Source organism: Zootoca vivipara, chromosome 2, assembly GCF_965207765.1.
Source record: "Zootoca vivipara chromosome 2, rZooViv2.hap1.1, whole genome shotgun sequence".
NCBI lineage: Eukaryota > Metazoa > Chordata > Lepidosauria > Squamata > Lacertidae > Zootoca > Zootoca vivipara.
In genome coordinates, this window is record NC_142584.1 from 103,858,191 (window position 1) to 103,880,484 (window position 22,294).

Genomic DNA, 22,294 nt, shown 5'->3' on the forward strand with positions numbered 1-22,294 from the left:
GATCAAAAGTCAAAAACCAACAAAGGTGTCTAAGTGGAGTGGGTGGGGTGATGAACAGGTGTGCACATGCTCACAAAGCTCTTAAAAGTGGGTGAGGGGGAAAACAGCTTTGAATTTTGTAACATGGGGAACTGGATGGGCTGAAACATTCATCTAGATCAGTGGTTCCCAACAGGTGGTCCGCGGACCCCCAGGGGTCCGCGAGCTATGCCAGAGGGGTCCGCAAGATGCTATTAGAATAAAAAATATATTAAATATATTTTGTATGATAACAGATTTTTTGTTTTGGCCGCTTCCTGCATGAGCAGAGTCTAGCGCAAAACTAGCATTAGATAGAGGCAGTAGTTCTGCTGTATGCCGTTAGGTGGTGCTTTACAAACACTACTGTTTTGCAAAGAGGCAGCGCGCGCACTCTACTAACGCTCACCTCCCCAAGATGCTTTGCGCGCGTCGGCTTCATTTGTGTGCTACTGCGCAGGTACCCTGTCTTCTCCATTCCCCTCCCTCCTCCCTTTGCCTCTTTGCAAAACAGTAGTGTTTGTAAACCAAGCGTTGTTTTCCGCGGAAGCTACAGTTTGCGTAGTTAAAAATGGACCGTTGGTTAAAAAGTGGTTCGTTAAAACGACAAAGGCCTACAGATGAAGAGGAAGATAATGCATTTGATGTTCAAGCAAGTAAGTCAGTGACTCTCGAACCGATCTTGTCAGTGTCCATTGAACCTAAATCGTCGGCGTCCCTTGAACCTAACCCTTCCAAGATCAGTGTTAAGCTTACTGGAAAAATTAGATTAGGAATTAGGAATTAGATTTAGGATGAGGAATTAATGGGGGTCCTTGTCACAATAGCGGCTCGATGAGGGGTCCTCGAGAAAATTTTGTTGGGAACCCCTGATCTAGATAAATAGATGGAACATCATGAAAAGGTTACTACTGCTTGTTCTTATTAGACACTCAATTTCACATTAAGAGGGTGGAATTGGCGCACCAACCAACTCAGGATGAAGTATGGAGTGTGCAAGACTCTCAAGATTTCTGCTTAAAATCCTGCAAAACCACCAGGCACAGAAAGGACTGGGTGAACCCTGATGATGTTTCTAGAGCAGAGAAACCTCCATTTCCCAAGCACTCTGGTGGCAACTGTGTCTCCCTACTTTACAGGGGACAATCCTCTATTTGAAGGAGTCTTCTATAGGAAGGTCTGTCTAGTCCAGGTCTGTTTCAGTGATAAAGAACCATCAGAAAAGGGAGCAAAGGACCTGACGTTTCTCCACCACCTAGATAACAGACTGACACAGGTAACCTGGTCACAGTCTTTTCCTCTGCTGGGGAGGTGAAACTCGGAAAATTAAAATATCGTCGAAAAGTGCATTTATTTCAGTAATGCAACTTAAAAGATGAAACCAATATATGAGATAGATGCATGACATGCAAAGCAAGATAGGTCAAGCCTTTATTTGTTGTAATTGTAATTATTTGCCGGGTCAATTATAAATGGAATGGAATTAATGAAATGTAATAGCGATGTTTATTTTTGTATTATTGTAACTGTTTTATTATTGTGGAATTTCCAAAAGAAAGCATTTGTAAAAATTAAAAGAAAAATAAAAAAATAAAAAGTTGCATTACTGAAATAAATGCACTTTTCGACGATATTCTGATTTTCCGAGTTTCACCTGTACATGCAAATTGGCACATGCCGATCTAATGCAAATCTCTGCTGTCTCTTTTTGGGTGATGTATATGCGGCTACCCTAGGAAGCATTCTCACAATCATCTCCTTCCTCTCTGTGCTGTAGCTCTGCAATTATATACTGTATATATAGGGGTGTGTGTGTGTGTGCGTGTGTGTGTGTATATACTGCAAGCTTGAAGCAGAAGATCTCCTAACCTGTACCTGATGCTGATTGGCTTGCCCCTCCATGATGTCACTCCGAAGCCGGATCCCAATCCCCAGAGCAAATCTGCTCTTCTAAAACCACGGCAGCAAAAAGTCATGGGTGCATAAATGCAAACGTGGAGAAATTAAGGTTCTGAAGCCAGGAGGAAGCCAGGCTCACCCCATGGCAGAGGAGGGACGTGCCTTTTGTCTTACGTTACGCCGGCCCTCACCCTGTAGAACTGGTTTGCCAAGATGGATTAAGAGGAGACGTATCCAGAGTTAAACCATGACTGTTTGCTCTTGTGAGATGGGCTTCAAGAGCATCACCCATCCAAGACTAAGGGCAGCCAGACTAGGCATGATGTTGACTTCATCAATACAATTAATGTGCATGTGTTTTGTTACATAAGCAGATCTGGGACTCGTGAGGGTGGGAAGAATTAAATTCTCTCTCCCAGCTAAATTTGCCCCTCCAAAGGATCCACTTCCATTCCAGGGGATGCAAATGCAGTGGTGCCTCGCAAGACGAATTTAATTCGTTCCGCGAGTGAGTCAATTTCTTTTGCGAAAAATTCGTCTTGCGAATTGCGGTTTCCCATAGGAATGCATGGAAATTTCTCTTTTTTTGCCCATAGGAACGCATTAATTAAATTTCAATGCATTCCTATGGGAAACTGCAATTTGCAAGACGAATTTTTCGCAAGACGAATTCGTCTTGCGAGTCACCATCAGATCGCAAGACGCATTCGTATTGCGAAAAATTCATCTTGCAGGGCATTCGTCTTGTGAGGTACCACTGTAGCAGCTCCGGAGAGTTGTTTTGTGTTCAGTTTAGCAGGGAGTGAAATAACTGAACTACCTCTCTGCACCCCGTAAGGTCCCAGGCTGCTTAGGCGTCTTTGAGGCCGGGGCTGTTGAAGTTCAGTAGCTCATTGTGACAGCCCCTAGACAGCCACACCCCAAGGAGTTGTTGTTGTTGTTTTTAAAGAAAAAAGCAGGTATCAATCCATTATATCAGCTGCTATCAACTTCTGACTTCCCCTGTGCTACAGTGAAACTTGAAAGCCTCATTATCACCTCATTCACTTTCCAGAGCAGTAACCCCGCCTCTCCTGTAGATGAGGTCATCGCTCTCACTCCGAGAAAAATCCCAGATCTGTACTCCCCTGTGTTCCCTTGCCCACGACACCCCTGCTTGCTTACATAACAAACAAAAAAACCCACATGCACTTTAATTTAATTCATGCCTAGTGTGCCCCTAAGATTCCTTTGTGAGTGTATCCTACTTCTAAACCACCCTGGCAGAGAGAGCAGCAGGATCAGACCAAGCCTGCACTAGGTATTGAGCCAAGGATGCTGAAGGCATTTGTCAGCTGCTGCCCTCCTTTCTGGGGCATATTCCAGCATAGGCAGGAGAAAACTGGCAAGCGGAGATGCCTGGTGCTTGGGCCAGCTGTATTTATCCGTGAGGATATGGTAGAGGCCATAGGGAGAGAGCCAGGACATCCGAAGGAGAGCACCTGCCGAAGGAGAGAGGGGGAAAGTAGCCGCAGTCATGTTCTGGAAACCTGTTAGATTCCTCCTGGGGACAAGGGCAGGGACACTGACTTGAGCCAAGGTTATGGGTGTCAACAGTGCTGCGCCGCTTCCGAGGCCTCGCGAGAAACCGGAAGTTGCACTGGAGTCCCGCGTTGTGGGTGCTAAGCCCAGGGCCCCCTGGAGCTGTCACCTATAGACGAGGGTGTTGCATTTTTCCTTTACAAATTTGTCTTTTGCAATTGCACTAGGCAAGTGCAGAATTTCATACAAGACTTGGGCCTGACTATGCAAAGGCCTGACTATGCGATCCTATGCAATAGTGTAGTGCCAAATTCAGAAGCAAAAGGTCCTTCATGACAGCCACAGCCCCTTCTAAAATGATACAACCTTTGAGGATAATACAATCATCATAAAATTAAACATGCATTGCAAACATCACTGCAGATCGCCATGTGTTGCCTTTCAGCTAGATCTACTATTTTCTGTGCATAATATTAATATTATTAATAATATAATTTTATCAATAATAATAATAATAATAATAATAATAATAATAATAATAATAAGTGAATTAGACTTCTTCTGAAAAGCTCTCTGCAGAAATAGTATCAGTCCTTTGACACCCCACCCCCCACCGCCAACCCCTCCCACTGGATCTCTGCTCTTATCTCCAACTCCCGCTGCAGTCTCACCTTGTCTGTTGAAAAATGTTGTTGCCCGCTTCCAGAACAAAGCAACTTTGGGTGGGATTCTGCCCAGGAGTTCGATGATCCGAGCCACGTGATCTGAAAGGGGGGGAGGGGGACGGGACAAAGTTAGAAGCTTTACTGTACGGTTTCTCCTATCAAATGGAGTTTAAGAAGACAGGCTAGATTCTGACCTACCATCATCCCTGGAAAAATATTGCCCAGCCTGGGGATCAAAGAGACGGTCTCCAGTGGCCAGTTCAAAAACCTGCAGGATGACACACAACACACATTGAGTAAGTCCATTGTGAGCCAATTCATAAAGGTAAAGGGACCCTGACCATTAGTTCAGTCGTGACCGACTCTGGGGTTGCGGCGTTCATCTTGCTTTATTGGCCGAGGGAGCCTGCGTACAGCTTCCGGGTCATGTGGCCAGCATGACTAAGCCGCTTCTGGCGAACCAGAGCAGCACATGGGAACGCCGTTTACCTTCCCACTGTAGTGGTACATATTTATCTGCTTGCACTTTGACATGCTTTCTAACTGCTAGGTTGGCAGGAGCTGGGACCAAGCAACGGGAGCTCACCCTGTCACAGGGATTCGAACCAAGCTGGGACCAAGCAACGGGAGCTCACCCTGTCACAGGGATTCGAACCGCCGACCTTCTGATCAGCAAGCCCACAGCGCCACCCGCGTCCCTTGAGCCAATTCATATGGCCAATAAATACATTTGTTTCTACAATACACTTAGCAGTTTGATCCGAATGACTGTAAATATTAAAATATGCACTTTATGTTTCTGAACCATTTTCACAATGAGTAAACTAGCAGAGAGAAAAGTGTGAGACACACACAGGAGTCTCCAGGCAGGTATGTGTATCGAGGGTAAAATCTCAACTATGGTCAATCTCAAAGGTGCCTCCAGGCTATTTTACAGGAGGGATTCCATTTTTTATATACAGTGGTACCTCGGTTTATGAACACAATTGGTTCCGGAAGTCTGTTCATAAACTGAAGCGTTCATAAACTGAAGTGAACTTTCCCATTGAAAGTAGTGGAAAGTGAATTAATCCATTCCAGATGGGTCCGTGGTGTTCATAAACTGAAAATTCGTAAAACGAGGTGTTCATAAACCAAGGTTCCACTGTATATATTTCTGTTTTAGAGTTTAGAATATTCATTTAAACAACCTTAAAACATCATTGACTTGCCTTCTTCTCTTTCCATGGTTGATTTTGCACAACACAAATCGCCACATGTTTTACATAAACCAAGCCATTCAGTATTCCATTATTACATCCATTATTTACACTGCTGAATTTATCTTAATGCTGCCATCGTTTTCAAGTGCAATTTCCCCCATATATTCCAAAAAAACATTTTCCAATCTTCTTTAAATGTATGTTCTTTTTGTTCTCTTATTCTGTGTGTTAGGTCCACAAGCTGCGTATATTCCATCAGTTTAAGTTGCCATTCTTCTTTAGTTGGGACCTCGCTCGTTTTCCTTTTTTGGGCTAACAAAACACAAGCCAAGGCAGTGGCATACATAAACAACCTTATTTGACAACTGGGAATTTCCACATGCCATAAATCTAGGGTTGCACATTTAAAGTGGATTGAAGCACTCTGTCGCCCTGGCACAAGAAATTCGCAGATAAGCACAGCTTTTTTGCAGCTTGCCGAGTGACGAAAAAATGAATGAATGAATGATGAATGGGAAGACATGTAAACACCCCACAAGCAAATCAGGGTGAAGGCAGGATGACTGCTCATTGTCATATAACCACTCCAGAAACAAACCAGAACGAATGCTCAATAAAGCCTGGACATAATCTAAGCACTGCATAAGATTTGTGCAAACAAATTGGGATGAATGCTGAGCAAAAAGGTCATTGGGTCCTGATAGTCCCAAGGCTATCAGTTCATATCTCTGGCTGCCCAGTTCTTATCTTCCATGTTCTCCTTTTTGAATACAGTAGATGGTTGGGATTCTAATCCGAGGAGGACCTCCAAGGCTCTGTAAGAGCAGTAGCAGCGTCATTGCCAGAGAAACATTCCTTACCAGGCACGCTGTGCTCCAGATATCCGCTGGGGTGCCGTAATCTAATCCGAGGAGGACCTCCAAGGCTCTGTAAGGCTGGGTCTGGATCTTCTTGGAGAAGGGCTTGTACTGGAACAAAAGGGACAACGGGCTGAGTGAGAGTGGGTGGCCCAATGCACCTTTGGATAAGCAGGCGGCCTAAAACAGCGGCAAATCCTTGAAGACATAATACTGGGCAGGATTATTTTACTCATTTGTTCATTTCATAAGATTTAAAAACTGCTTGATAGCAAAACCAAAACCAAAACCACCCTCAAAGCAATTTACAAAACCATAAAAGGTTTAAAAGGTAAAGGTAAAGGACCCCTGTCTGTTAAGTCCTGTCGCGAACGACTCTGGGGTTGCGGCGCTCATCTCGCTTTACTGGCCAAGGGAGCTGGCGTTTGTCCGCATACAGTTTTTCCGGGTCATGTGGCCAGCATGACTACGCCGCTTCCGGCGAAAACAAAGCAGCACACGAAAACACTGTTTACCTTCCCGCTGGAGCAGTACCTATTTATCTACTTGCACTTTGATGTGCTTTCGAACTGCTAGGTTGGCAGGAGCAGGGACCGAGCAACGGGAGCTCACCCCCGTTGCGGGGATTCAAACCGCCGACCTTCTGAACGGCAAGCCCTAGGCTCAGTGGTTTTATTAAGGATGCAGACCTGGGAGTAAGCCCCACTGCAGTCAACAGCACGTGGTTAGGATTGTACTTTTCAGAGGATATACCTCCATATATAGCAGTTTGGGGGGGCGACAACAGGTGGAGAGGGCTTTTGCCTTAGAATCAGTGCTTTTCTTCTTACAAAAATGTTTAGGGGTACTCTCATTTTCCTACTCATATTGAAACACTGCCCCTCAATGAGACCAAACTTAGATTCACAAAATGTTTAGGGGGTATGCGTAACCCCCCCCCCGCGTCCCCCAATAAAAAAGCACTGCTTAGAATCATAATAATAGAATTGTGGGGTTGGAAGGGACCACAGGGGTCATCTCGTCCAACCTCCTGCAATGCAGGAATCTTTGGCCCCATGTGGGACTCAAACCCACAACCCTGAGATTAAGACCAGTGGCATAACCACCTGCCACACAGCCTGGAGCAGAAAGCTCTTGTATTGTGTTATTGGCTCGTGGCAAAGGGACAGATGCCTCTGCCAAGTTTTAGTTTCTCATTTTTCCAATTTCAATTGGATTGTTTTAAATTGAAGATTGAATAAAAATGTATCATTTTTTCCAGCTTCTATGGTAGTTTGTGATTTTTTTTTAATATAAAAATGAAGCTCATTAAAAAGTCATCAGCATTTTTTATACGAGTTTCTCCTACACACACATTTCTGTGAGGTTATTCCCCAATATTCATATATTTTGGAATCAATTTCCTCAAATACAATGCACTTTTGTACATTATTGTCTCCATGAACTTTTATGCATGCTTGACACTAATACAGTGGTAACTCGCAAGACGAATGCCTCGTGCAACGAAAAACTCGCTAGACGAAAGCGTCTTGCGATGTTTTTGGTGACTCGCAAGATGAAGTTTTCAATGGCCGTGCTTCGCAAGTCAAAGTTTTTTGGTGGTGGTTTTTTTTTTGCCGCGGCAACCCGTGCTTCGCAAGATGAAATTATCGCTAGACGAAGTGACTCGCGGCACAAATTAATTTTGTCTTGTGAGGCACCACTGTATCTGAATTTTTTTTGGCAGGGCAACACATGACTTGGCTGGAAAACTGCACAAGATTCAGAGAAGCAAAATTTTGAAGCAAGAAGAAGAAGAAGAGGAGGAGGAGGAGGAGGAGTTTGGATTTGATATCCCACTTTATCACCACCCGAAGGAGTCTCAAAGCGGCTAACATTCTCCTTTCCTTTCCTCTCCCACAACAAACACTCTGTGAAGTGAGTGAGGCTAAGAGATTTCAGAGAAGTGTGACTAGCCCAAGGTCACCCAGCAGCTGCAATGTGGAGGAGCGGGGAAGCGAACCCGGTTCCCCAGATTACGAGTCCACCGCTCTTAACCACTACACCACACTGGCTCTCTTCAGTTTGAAGAGTTGAGCGTTCAGTTTGAGCGTTGTTGCGGAACATGCAAATTGAGTGTGTTCACCTTTAAGCGCGAACTGACGGATTTCCCCTCCATCCCTACTACTTGTGGCAGTCTTGTGAAAAAGCTTAACAAGCCAGCTATGGGGTGATGGCTAGTGCACTTAAAGGGAGAGCAATGTACTCACAAGCAACAATGGCAGAAAAGGGATGGGTGGCTGTGCTGTCATAGACTCACCGTCCAGCAGGCACTTCCCAGGTCCGCAATTTTCACTCCCAATTTCATGAGGTTGCAGCAATCCAGGACAGCAGCCACGTCCTCCCCTGGACGGAACCAACACGAGGAAATAAGCTCCGGAGGCAATAGAAAACCGTGGGTTATATATCCCTTATTGCACCTGTATTTCACACCAGCCCTGACTCAACAGCAGTAGTGTGAGATCTCATCCTGATGGAAACCAATTCCGAAAGAAGACCATAAATGTATCTTGCAAGCTTCAGCCCAGGAGGAGTCGGCTGCAAATTATAGCACAGCAGACCCTCCAAGTGCCCCTATTTTCCAGAGACAGTCCCGGATTTACAGAAGCCATCCTGGTTTCTGATTTGATCCCAGAATGTCTTGCTTTTCCTTAGGACATCCCTATATTAATTGGAGAAATGTTGGCAGGTATAGAGTCATGCGACCCCCGAGCCAAGGAGATAAGTAACTATACCTTTAGAAGGCAGCCCTGTATAGGGAAGGTTTTTTTTTAACGTTTAATGTTTTGCTATGTTTCTGTATAGGTTGGAAGCTGCCCAGAGTGGCTGGGGCAGGCATCCCCAAACTTTGGCCCTCCAGATGTTTTGGACTACAATTCCCATCTTCCCTGACCACTGGTCCTGTTAGCTAGGGATCATGGGAGTTGTAGGCCAAAACATCTGGAGGGCCGCAGTTTGGGGATGCCTGGGCTGGGGCAACCCAATCAGATGGATGGGGTATTATTATTATTATTATTATTATTATTATTATTATTATTATTGAATAGGATGTCCCTAGTTTCATCAGAGAAATGCTGGAGGGTATGGCATAGGCATTGCCACCCTCTCCCAATTAACCTCCATCTCCTGAGTCGGCAACCCTAGGGCCTGCCCACCACCAGCATGCGGCTCCAGAGGTTAACCCACAAGGGGCTGCAGCCCTTGACCTAAGAAAAATGGTTCCCCACCCCTGGCCTGAAGTGACCAAAGAGGGATTCCTCAGTGTTCCTGGGGGGACGTGCTCTCCCCTTCCAAACAAACCGCGGCCTTTTCTCCTGCGCGGCGTACCTGGCCTCTTGGGCTCGGCTCCTGTGCCGTGTTCCTGGAAAGCCACCTTGTGGAGAAGCGTCTGCAGGCTCCCTTCCGCGACGCAGAGCAGGATGTTCTCCGGTTTGATGTCTGCATGGATGATGCGACACTCCTTGTGCAAGAAATGCAAGCCTTGGAGAACCTGCCGCAAAGCAGAGGCAATCAGTGGCCCAAAGCTGTTCCATGTGTATTGCGTTGGTATTTTTGCGGTACTGAAGAACATACAGGAAAAACTCCAGAGTTGGAGAGCGGGGCTCAGAGGCATGGTGGTCTGTGGGGCGTATGGAGATCGAAGACCCATATCTCTTTCTGCAGCAGGGTCCCTGTCTCCAGCACCCTAGAGCCGTCCGATCAGCATGGAAGGGGAGCTGAGAAGAAGTCTTCTCACTCTTTGGGCTGACTGGAGCTCATCAGAGTCACAGGGGAGGGGAGTCAGCCAAGGAGGATTGCCTCCTGGGATCACTCTGGAGAAGGCGTGTGGAAAGAAGTAGAGTCGCTCTCTATGTCCAAAACTAAGTATTTAGGAACACTGAAAACACAAGGGGCTTCCAAGGGAATGCTGTGCAAGTTCTGTAATGTACAAAACGCCAGACACTCCAAAAGAATATTTCCAAATCAAGATTTCAAGATATAGGGTGTGTATCTGAAGAAGTGTGCATGCACACGAAAGCTCCTACCTATGACAAACTTAGTTGGTCTCTAAGGTGCCACTGGAAGCATTTTTTAAAAAAATTTTTTTTACTACGTCAGACTAACACGGCTACCTACCTGTAACTAATCTCCAAATCAGTTGCTCATGTATGTGCACAGAAAATAAACAGAAGTAGCTAAAAGGCAACACCTTGCATTGGTCGTTGTAATGCACCTGTGAGTATTATTATTGTAGAATTATAAGATTATTGTATAATCTTAGAAGGGGGTGTGGCTGTGGCTATCATGAAGAGGCCCTGCGCTTCTGAATTTGCTGCTACGGTACGGATAGGTATTTGCCTTTAAAAAAAATCTGTCATGGACTGGATGTGCTCACACCTCAGGAAGGAAAAGGAGGGTGTAGCATTGACTGGCTGTGATTGGCGGGAAGTATGGGAGACCTCCGGATTGGCCTTGTTAAGTCTCTCATTCCGGGAGAAAATAATTCTGCACATGCTCAGAAACACCTAGGTGCCAGGGTCGCTTACCAACTTTGCACATGGCACAGGAGGGGGATGTGCCAGGGACTCAAGCAGCCCCTGCGGAGGGGGCGGAAACAGCCCGATTTCCATAACCCGCAGCGACTTTTCCCCTTCAGTTTTTGGAGGGAAAAAGTGCGGGTTATGGTCTGTAAAATACGGTAAAAAATTTTTGCTTCGGGGGGGCAGCTGCCCCCCCTGCCCCTCGCTGGGTATGCCCATGAATGGGAAGACACATGAATTTATACTGAGCATGCATGGATTCTGGTGAGGCCGGGGCTATGAAGAGTTCTCCCCTCCAGCCACCCAAGGCATCCTTTGCGGCAACTGTTGCCTGAGAAACATCCCCACAGCAACTGCCTTGGTGCATCTTGGCTGGCCCTGATGCTGCCTGGCTCAGCTCTCCAGGTAACCCTGTACTTACTTACCTGTTGCGTTGCTTTCTTCACAAAGGGCAACGGGAGGCCCTGGACTCCTTGGCTGCTCAGCAGAGACTGCAGAGAAGGCCCCAGCAGCTCAAACACTAAGCACACATGTGGGAGGAGATATTGTCAGGGATCCAGTAACTGGGAAACTGCTGGAATTTGGTTCACTTCAGCCGCAGCTCCCCAGGGTCTCATGCAGAGGGAGTGGAGGATGTGAGAAACAGCTTCCAGAGAACTGTGTCCCAGAAGGAAAGTTAACTGGGAGAGATCATCAGGGGGTTTGCGCTGGGTGTTCACCAGTATGCAGATGATAACCAGCTCTACCTCTCCTTTAAATCGGAACCAGTGAAGGCGGTGAAGGTCCTGTGTGAGTGCCTGGAGGCGGTTGGAGGATGGATGGCAGATATCAGACTGAGGTTGAATCCTGACAAGACAGAAGTACAGTGGTACCTCGGTTTGCGACCGCAATCCATTCCGCGGAGGCGATTGCTCGCCGAAGGCACGCTTCTGCGGGTGCGCGAAGCGCTGATAGAGCGCTTCTGCACATCTGACGCCGCAGAACCCGGATGTAAACCCTTCCGGGTCCGTGGCATTCGCTCGCCGAAGCGTTCGTAAATGGAGGTAGTCGTTGGGGGGACAGGGTGGGCGGGGGTGGGGGGACTCCCTGGTCCTGAATGGGGTAACTGTGCCCCTAAAGGACCAGCTGCACAGCCTGGGAGTCATTTTGGACTCACAGCTGTCCAGGGCAGCTGTCTACCATCTCCACTTGGTATGCAGACTGTCTTGCCAAAGTGGTGCATGCTCTGGTTATCTCCCGCTTGGACTACTGCATTGCACTCTATGTGGGGCTACCTTTGAAGGTGACTCGGGAACTACAGCTCATCCAGAGGCGGCTACCAGGGACCATATAACACTGGGCGGCTTCCAACAGAAATATTAAAATACAATAATTTATTAAACATTAAAAGCTTCCCTAAACAGGGCTGCCTTCAGATATCCTCTAAAAGCCTGGTAGTTGTTTTTCTCTTTGACATCTGGTGGGAGGGCGTTCCACAGGGCGGGTGCCACTACCGAGAAGGCCCTCTGCCTGGTTCCCTGTAACTTGGCCCTAAACGGCTTCGGCCCAGTATACCTAAAGGAGTGTCTCCACCCCCATTGTTCTGCCCGACACTAAGGTCCAGCTCCGAGGGCCTTCAGGCGGTTCCCTCACTGCAAGAAGTGAGGTTACAGGGAACCAGGCAGAGGGCCTTCTCGGTAGTGGTGCCTGTCCTGTGGAACACCCTCCCATTAGATGCCAAGGAAATAAACAACTATCTGACTTTTAGAAGACAACTGAAGGCAGCTCTGTATAGGGAAGTTTTTAATGTTTGATGTTTCACTGTGCTTAATATTTTTAATTTGTTGGAAGCCGCCCAGAGTGGCTGAGGCAACCCAGTCAGATGGGCAGCATATAAAGGAAAATACAGTCAAACCTTGGTTATCGAATGTAATCCATTCCGGAAGGCTGTTCGGCTTCCAAAATGTTTGACAACCAAGGCGCGGCTTCCGATTGGCTGCAGGAGCTTCCTGCACTCAAGTGGAAGCCGCGTCGGATGTTCGGCTTCCAAAAGCATTCAAAAACCGGAATACTTAATTCTGGCTTTTCGGAGTTCGGGAGCCAAAATGTTCCAAAACGGAGGCATTTGGGAACTGAGGTTTGACTATAATGATGTTGATTATTATAGCGAATTCCGTTAAGGACAGCTGGGTGTGTTAGGACAGCAGCTTAGTACAATATCAGTGGAAATGTCCAACCTTGTTTAAAAGCAATGCCCTGTCCAGCTTTTTGTACCCTTGTATTGCATTATCTACCAATCAAAGGATATGGAAGCCATTGTCTCCAATCATTTTGAAATCGTCCAGGAAGTGGATGACACGGTCGCTGGCTTGGTCTTTCCTCCTCTTGCTGTTCACCTGCAGAAATATAAATAAGAAGCGTGCACAAATTACTTTTATGAGGCCTTTGACAGCCTCCGGATGGCTTGCGATTAGAGGAGGTATCAACTGTTTTTGAAACGGCCCATTAACGTACACTCCTTGGTAGCAAATTCCACTGCCAAACAGCTCTTACTGTCAGGAAGTTCTTCCTAATGTTTAGGTGGAATCTTCTTTCTTGAAGTTTGAATCCATTGCTCCGTGTCCGCTTCTCTGGAGCAGCAGAAAACAATCTTTCTCCCTCCTCTATATGACATCCTTTTATATATTTGAACATGGCTGTCATATCACCCCTTAACCTTCTCTTCTCCAGGCTAAACATACCCAGCTCCCTAAGCCGTTCCTCATAAGGCATCGTTTCCAGGCCTTTGACCATTTTGGTTGCCCTCTTCTGGACACGTTCCAGCTTGTCAGTATCCTTCTTGAACTGTGGTGCCCAGAACTGGACACAGTACTCCAGGTGAGGTCTGACCAGAGCAGAATACAGTGGTACTATTACTTCCCTTGATCTAGATGCTATACTCCTATTGATGCATTTAAAACACAGTGTTAAAACAGTTTAATACAGCTTGCAATATTTTTTAGGTGTGCCCTAAAAATATGCATCTCAAGGGTCATAACCTTCAGGGGGTTTGGAAGAAAAGAGCTGGTTTGCAGGGGAAGCTGGTTCAGGAGGGCGAACAGCAGGGCTGTCTTAAGCATGCCCAGCACCGGGAGGTGGGCAGTGGATGGAAGGCGGCTCCTCCGGCACAGAAGAGGTGGAGGCTGGACACGGTGCCTCCCGGCTCAGCTGGCCGCTTCGTGCCACAGTGGCCACGGCGGACAGAGGCTCTGGGCGCGGCGCTGCTTTAGCGCAGCATGGCGGAGGTGGGCAAGGGCGGCGAGCTGATGCCGGGAGGCGCTGCGTCCAGCCTCCGCCTCCTCCCTGGCGCCCCTGCCACTAGCCTCTATGGGTAAGATGCCCCTGGCGAACAGGGCACTTGTCCCACCAAGCTCAGTCCTCTTCCAGCCCCTACCTATCAGCCTTCTCAGTTTATCAGTCCATAGGGTGGTACCAGCTAACGGCTCCGCCACCCCCGTCTCAGCATTGCACTCAGCAGGGGAGAGGATGAAACACAGCTGGTTCAGGTTGGCTCTGCCTGCCGTCAGCTCCGTCGCCACCTACTGTTGGCCTCCTGCCTTACACCCTACCGGCCCCAATGGGCCACCAGTCCCCCAACTGGCGGTTTGTTACCTACGCAGCGAAGGAGCATGACTTCATCCAGGGCTGCCTCAGCAAAATCCTCCCCGCCCTTGGGCACCTTGACAGCCACACACCTCTTCTTCCTGAAAGAAGATGCATAGATTGAGAGCGAGAACTGATCTCCGGGCTCTGAACTGTTTTGCAGCCCTCTTCCAACTGTTTCAAGGATGGGTTCAAACCTATCCACCCAGTCAGCAGAAGATTGTTGACCAGGCACTCCTTTCCCCACACCCCACGGTATAGCAGCCTACTTTGCAAGGTTGTTGTGAGGAGTAAATGATAGGAGGGGCCTCGTGTTCACTGCCCTGAGCTCCTTTGAGGAAAGGCCAGCCCTTCCTCAGCCAACAGAATGTGTTCCTACCACATGACTGGCCTCTGCAGTTTGGAGCAGGCCGTTTTTGTTTACTTACCCCAAGTCTTGGCAAAGCCAGACCGTTGAGAAGTAGCCGCACCCGAGATTCTGCGCTACGTGGTACCTTCCATTGAACACCTCTCCTTTCCTCACGGGATAGTAACCTTCTGCACAAAGGGAGGGAGGATGAACAGGCGTTAATGAAAGACACCAAGAGACTTAGGCTCTGCAGGTCATGCAATAGTATAAATCAGGCATCCCCAAACTGCGGCCCTCCAGATGTTTTGGCCTGTAACTCCCATGATCCCTAGCTAACAGAACCAGTGGTCGGGGAAGATGGGAATTGTAGTCCAAAACATCTGGAGGGCCCAAGTTTGAGGGTGCCTGGTATAAATCTTCCAAGGCTGAACAGTAGAAGGTGTGAAGCCTCCGATGGTAAGAATTTGAGAGATTCCCTGCAATTCTGTTCATAGAGGCATAGCGGACTACGCAATCTGGCGAAAACATCCCTATCTTCTACATTACACCTGTATTCTCCCATTCCAGTAAACAGGGTATGATTTATGGAAAGACAAAGAAACAGCTATTTCTGTATCCCCCCCCCCTTAAAAAAAGAAAAATAGAGAAAATAGGGTGCCGATACGGCAGCAGCCCAGATATGCTTGGTGCCAAAGGAAAATTACTTTTATGGCAGCAGATTAGTTTTTAATTAATAGTTCTACTTGGGTGGGGAAAACAGCTGTTTGGTGATGCTGGCTCATTTGCTGGTTGTTATGTACTGCTGACTGATCCGCAGGCCGCAGGAGCCACCCAATCCAGCTCCAGGTGGAAGTGAATCAGCAACCTGATTGGCCTGCAGGAGCAGCCAATCAGGCAGCTGGCATAAGTCAATCCGCAACCTGATCGGCCCACAGGTGCAGCCCTGAAGTAGCCAATCACGCAAGGCCCATTGTGTAAATAATGAATTTCACTGGTGGAAAAGCTGGTTTTATAAAATTGTGACCAGCTTCTTTCCCCCCTGCTAGGAACAATAGCTGGTGTGCAATCATGTATCTGGGAATGATAGGAGCTGTGGACAGTCCATCTTGGGCAGGGGTTCCCAAACTAAGGCCTGGGGGCCGGATGCGGCCCAATCGCCTTCTCAATCCGGCCCGTGGAAGGCCCGGGAATCAGCATGTTTTTACATGAGTAGAATGTGTCCTTTTATTTAAAATGCATCTCTGGGTTATTTGTGGGGCCTGCCTGGTGTTTTTACATGAGTAGAATGTGTGCTTTTATTTAAAATGCATCTCTGGGTTATTTGTGGGGCATAGGAATTCGTGTTCCCCCCCAAAAAAAATATAGTCCGCCCCCCAACAAGGTCTGAGGGACAGTGGACCGGCCCCCTGCTGAAAAAGTTTGCTGACCCCTGATCTTGGGGGAAGGCCGAATTGGACATTGTGGAGGGGTTCACCTGCGGCCCTCTTGTTATTGCTGGACTTCCTCTCCCATCAGCCACAGCCAGCCGGGCCAGTGCTATGGGATGATGGGGTTGGAGTCCAACAACATCTGGGAGGGCCACAGGATAGCTACCCCCCATGGAGACCAACCTGCATTCTTTAGCTGCAATTCACAGGGGGGGTGGACTGGATGACCATTGGGGTCCCTTCCACGCAGTCTATGTCCCCTGACTTTTCTGGATCCATTTGCCCATCTGACTAGCAGCCAGAAATATTCCCTCATCTATAAAGCTTTCTGGATAACCTTTTGCTGGCTGCTGTATCTCAACCTAATTGACCTTCCGCGTAGACGAGGGTAGGGAGCACAGCCTCCTTTGAGGGGGTGATAAATGTCACAAAGAAATTAAATGACACAGCTTGGGGCAAGACCTGTGCCTGCCACTTCCTCCCAACTTACCTGCGCAGGAGGCCGAGGCCTCCTTCTGCCACTCACACCCATCCATAGCAGGTGTGCAGCCCTCTCTCTCAAGGATGCTCAGAATTCTCCAGGGTTGAAGAAGCTTCACATCTAAGGGCAGAAACATTTAACTCTTACCCCTCAAGCTGCAAAGCTAACTGAACAGAACTCTGCCTTAAGCCATCACTGCAAAGACCACTTTGTCAGGTGAAAATAATTCAGAGGAATTCTGCAGTTCTACAGCATGGAGAGGGGGAATCTGTAGAGGTCACAGGATTCCGATGCCCAACAAGGCCAACTGTCAGAGGGTCGTCGTGGCCACTCTAGAGTAACTCCTCTTGAGTCCAGTTTGTCTTTAAAGACGTTTATTGTGCTATTTATTTACAGTGTAGAGACAGCTTAAAACATGGGGGAAATGTTTAAGCTTTTTTTTTTGTTAACTTTGTTTATGTTAAATATGTATTCTGTAGTTGACCTTCTTTGTAATGTTTTATTTTGAAATCTTTAAGATGATATTTCAGTTTTCTGCTAATTACCGTATGTTGCTTTGACTGTACAGTCATACCTCGGTTTGAGAACGCTCTGGTTTGAGTACTTTCAGTTTAAGTACTCCGCGGACCTGGAAGTGTTTACTTCCAGGTTCTGTGACACGCACATGCGCAGAAGCGATCTGCGCAGTTCGTGCATGCACAGAAGCGCTCTAGTGGCGCGTTGCGCATGCGCGCTATCGGCGCTCGGTTTAAGTACTTTTTGGGGAGTGAATGGCACCCCGGAACCAATTGAGTACTTAAACCAAGGTACCACTGTATACTAGGGCGTGTTGGTTTTTTCCACCTTTAAAAATCCTGATTTGAGGGGTGTTAAAAAGTTGTGGTATGATGAGGTAATTTGAAATCTATTTTGGTTCCTTGTAAATCTTGAGAGAACTACAATACAGTGGTACCCCACAAGATGAATGCCTCATGCAACGAAAAACTCACAAGATGAAAGTGTTTTGCGTTGCGCGAGGCGACTCGCAAGACAAAGTTTCCTATGACCACGCTTTGCAAGACAAATAGGAATGCATTAACTAAATGGGTAGACCGGGTAAACCGGGAAAATTTTTAACCATGCTTTGCAAGGTGAGTTTTTTGCTATACAAAGTGACTTGCAGAACAAATTAATTTCATCTTGCAAGGTACCACTCTATCTTGTCATCAATTTTAGGCACTTAGCAACATCGGTTTTCATCAAAATTGGGGAATAACCTAGATGTTTAGAAATGACAGAAAAATTTAAAAAATGTAAAAAAAGGAGGAACTTTTCACATAGAGATTTACCAAGCAAGACCTCAAGATTTACAAGGAACCAAAATAGATTTCAAATTACCTCATCATACCACAACTTTTTAACACCCCTCAAATCAGGATTTTTAAAGGTGGAAAAAATCAACACGCCCTACTGTATACGCTATATTTGACTTTCTTCAGAAATGTTTGATTCTGGATTGTTTTATTGATGTTTTAATATGCTGCAAAGCGCTTTGAGATTAAAGGTATAAAGGTAAAGGGACCCCTGACCATTAGGTCTAGTCGCGGACGACTCTGGGGTCATGCCGCTCAGTTCCCTTTACTGGCCGAGGGAACCAGCGTATAGCTTCCGGGTCATGTGGCCAGCATGACAAAGCCGCTTCTGGCAAACCAGAGCAGCGCACGGAAACGCCGTTTACCTTCCCGCCACAGCGGTCCCTATTTATCTACTTGCACTTTGATGTGCTTTCGAACTGCTATATTGGTAGGAGCTGGGACCAAGCAACGGGAGCTCACCCCGTCACAGGGATTCGAACTGCCAACCTTCTGATCGGCAAGCCCTAGGCTCTGTGGTTTAACCCACAGCGCCACCCGCATCATAAAGCGGTATAGAAATGAAATAATAATGATAATAATGATAATAATAATAATAATAGCTGATGCTTAATGATATTGTTAAAAATAACAAAAATGTAATACAAGGTTAATTATAGGGAATGGAACGCGAATTAGAAATAACTGGGGGGGAATGCAGCAACAAGAGGAAATTATGGGCACATCAAGAACGGAGTGCGGGAAACCGATGTTTGGAAAAATGGTATTAAATTTGTTTTAATTTGCAACATTAGGAAAAATAAATAAAAACGATTTGGTTGGCTCCGAGCAGGAGCTTGCTGGTTCAGAACCTGGAGGTGGAAGGAAGACAAGAGATGGGAGTATCTGCTGCCTTATACCATTGGCCCATCTAGCCTGGAGCTGCTTACACTGACTGGCAGTGGCTCTCTGCAGTCCCTGGCAGAAGGTGCCTACCTGGAGATGCAGAGCACTGAGCCTCGTCCTTCCCTCTCTCTTCCCCAGCTGTTATGACTTCCAATCCTCCTGGGGTTTTGCTTCCCCTTGAATTCTGAGAGTTGGCCTGGCAGGAGAATTCCTAGCATTTCTGATAGGGTCATGGCAGAGATTATTTCAGGGGGGCTGCACTGGGCCTGGGCTTTTCAAAATGACGGCAGCTATGCCCGTTCTGCTTTCCGCACTCCACTGAGCTGGACCAAGGCCAGGCTGAGAGCTCAGCTTCCTGGCTGCCCTTCCTTGGATTTTCAGATGGGATTAGTGAGGATTGCAAGGAAAGGCCCAGGGAGGCTTCCCTGCTGAAAGACTGCCCTGGCCTTCTGCTGGGAGCTCTCAGATCACCTTCTCCAGGCGAGGAGAAAGGAGAGGCTGTTCTCGCACGTTCAAGAGTTTCACATGTTGCACAGTTCAAACGTTTCAGAGTCTTTGGGAGGATGGAACCCTGCACGTCCGTCATGTAGCAAACCCCTTTTAGCAGCTGCAATGTTAGCACAGATCTGGTCCAAGATGAATGTTAGAATTATTCCAGTTCAGGTTGTCCGGTAGCACAGCAATCAAATCAACCTCGTGTTTGTGCGGAACAAAACGGACGGCACCACCAGCCAGCTTTCTTCCTCCTCTCCTCCCCTTCTCCGCTTTACTTACCATCTAGCCTGATGAAGAGTTATGCAGAACTAAAAAGCTTGCCCATTAATGGTCATGTGGGCATTTCCCCCCCCCCTTGCAAAAAACCTGACCCTTCCAACGCTGCTTGCTTGTGGATGCACCTTTCTTTCAAGATAAGTATTTAAACATCAGGAAGAACTTTCAGACAGTAAGTGCGGTTCGGCAGTGGAACAGACTCCCTCTGGAGGCGGTGGATTCTCCTTCCTTGGAGGTTTTTAAGCAGCGGCTGGATGGCCATCTGTTATGGATGCTTTAGCCGAGATTCCTGCATCCCCCGGGGGTTGGACTAGATGACTCTTGGGGTCCCTCCCAACTCTACAATTCTACGATTCAATCTAAGTGTTTCATTGGTTAGCGATATAAGAGTCTGGGGATCAAGAGCAGTGCCCAAGCTGGGAGTTTCTGAACTTCCTCCCCCTACTTTCTGTGCCCTCTGCAAAATTACAGAGCCAAACGACAGTGACTTAGGTACACAATCCCTACGTAAAAATGCGTGAAACTTACCTTCGTTGCGGTTCAGGACTTAACCAGCCCCGATCGTTCCATTCTCACCCAGGGAAAGGCAGCTTGCAGGGTTGCCAGGCTTCCGAGCTCTGGGGAGACTCGACCAACCAGCTCCCACTGCTTCCCTTTTTAGTCCCTGTTGCTGGAAAGGAGGCGGGGGGGAGGGGGGGCGTCCCAAGTCCCCCAGCATAGCTGTGGTGAGGATAGAGGGTCAGGATTGGATCGCACTGAAGTCTGTGGAAACACACGGTGCTTCGATACAGTTCACGGAGCCGGGACAGCTGGGAGGGTCTCGTTTTACCATCCCTTTTCAACCCTACACCTGTTGGAATAGCTTCCTGCTATGCTCTCTAATACTTTCCTGGCTCCATCTCTGCCCAGCAAAACCCGGAATCTCCAGGGTGTATATTTATAGATCAGCAGTGACCGATTGCCAAGATGGAAATGCAAACTTTTGCATTGTGCAAAATGCAGCCCTGTGCCTGGAAGAGCAAGTCTCAATGATGTCGGAAAGACTTATGTCTGAGCAGGCAGGCATAGGGCTGTGTGTTAATAAGCATACTAATACAAAGATTATTATTATTTAAATAAATCAGAATTTACAGATTGCTAATACATGCTACCTTATTTATTGATAAAAGTATTCGTATACCGCTGTCACACACAAAAAAAGGCTTACAGCAACCAAAACCATACATTAAAAAGCCATTTAAAAACAGAAATCAGCTGTTATGGAAAGACGTGTTCTTAATTGCCTGCATAGGCCTGGCAGAATAGAAATGTTTCCAGGAGGCACAGAAAGAGCCTGCTGAATCTCAATTGGCAGGGTGTTCCACAGGACTGGGCCAATGCCACGAAAGGCTCCGTTTCTTCTTGTTGTTAAATGAGCCTCGCCAACTCGGGGAATGAAAAACCAACGCTCCTGCGGATGATCTCAGCAATTCAGCCAAGATCAACCTTGGGAGTAAGGCCTAATGAACTCAGAAGAACTTGCGCCTGAATCCCTGGGCTTACCAGTGCCATACTACTTGTGCTATCACCAACATGGCCTCGTCGCTTGCCGTTGCTTTTATGTAATTGCCACTGTCCTTTTTGCACTTTGCTTCCCTCCATCACCACTCTACTCCAGCCCCCCATTCCCAAGCTATGTGTATATATGCCTGCTGCATCTGATGATTGCACAATAATACATTTGCCGGTCTTTACGGTGCCACAAGACTCTCCATTGTTTAGAATATAGATACAGACCGTCCTCTAGCAAAGGGTCCTACATTGTGCCAGAGGAAGACAAACCCAGGACACTTCTGCCTTGAAAATTAAGAACCTAGACAACCATTAACTCTGATGGCAAATCAGTGATGTCAAGGCAGTGGGTTTTTTTTTTTAAAAAAAGGAACGGTCTCAGCAACTGCGCTTGTGAACTCTGAGGGTGCATTCAGACATGCCTACTAAAAGAAGCCGCTCCATGTTTTTTCTGCTGCAGGGAGGACTCTTCCTTGCTCTTACTTTCATCCTTCTAATGACAACCACCAAAACCGGCTTAAAATCCAATGCTGATTTTAATTTTTTCTTTAAAAAACCATTTCTTTTAAAAATTCAGGTGGTTAGCACAGGGGGTCAGCAAACATTTTCAGCAGGGGGCTGGTCCACTGTCCCTCAGACCTTGTGGGGGGCCAGACTATATTTTTTTGGGGGGGGAAATATGAACGAATTCCTATGCCCCACAAATAACCCAGAGATGCACTTTAAATAAAAGGACACATTCTACTCATGTAAAAACATGCTGATTCCTGGACCATCCGCGGGCCGGATTTAGAAGGCGATTGGGCCGCATCCGGCCCCCGGGCCTTAATTTTGGGACCCCCTGCGTTAGCATGTTCATCAAGTTCAAAGGTAAGAACGTGGCCCTGAGACTGAAAATAATTCCCCACCGCAATCTAGGTAGTCAAATGATTACTAATCCCCCCATCAAAAAAGGGCCACTCCATTGTGTTGTTTAATGAAACCTTGCTTCAGACAAGGCAGCATGCTTGTCTTCTGTGACAGATTCTAATCCAACCTAGCATGGAAGAGGCACGGTTCAAATGAGTCTTCCTGATTTGTAGCTCAGTCTCTTAGCCACTAGTTTTCATTGTGGTCCCCTGCTTGTGGAATGCCTT

General features: G+C 47.1%; 1 protein-coding gene across 1 annotated transcript; it reads right to left on the bottom strand.

Annotated features, from left to right (window-relative positions):
- Positions 1-3,098: 3,098 nt before the first annotated feature.
- LOC118080898 (SRSF protein kinase 3) lies at positions 3,099-18,982 on the bottom strand. The gene is made up of 12 exons (XM_088662669.1): positions 18,927-18,982; positions 16,609-16,719; positions 14,771-14,879; positions 14,356-14,443; positions 13,007-13,096; positions 11,147-11,251; positions 9,529-9,691; positions 8,462-8,547; positions 6,166-6,273; positions 4,302-4,371; positions 4,110-4,202; positions 3,099-3,398 (listed from the first exon to the last, which is right to left on the bottom strand). Exons 2-12 carry the CDS (start codon positions 16,652-16,654, stop codon positions 3,214-3,216), a joined length of 1,143 nt encoding a protein of 380 aa, XP_088518795.1. The 5' UTR covers positions 16,655-16,719; positions 18,927-18,982; the 3' UTR covers positions 3,099-3,213.
- Between the last annotated feature and the right edge of the window lie 3,312 nt (positions 18,983-22,294).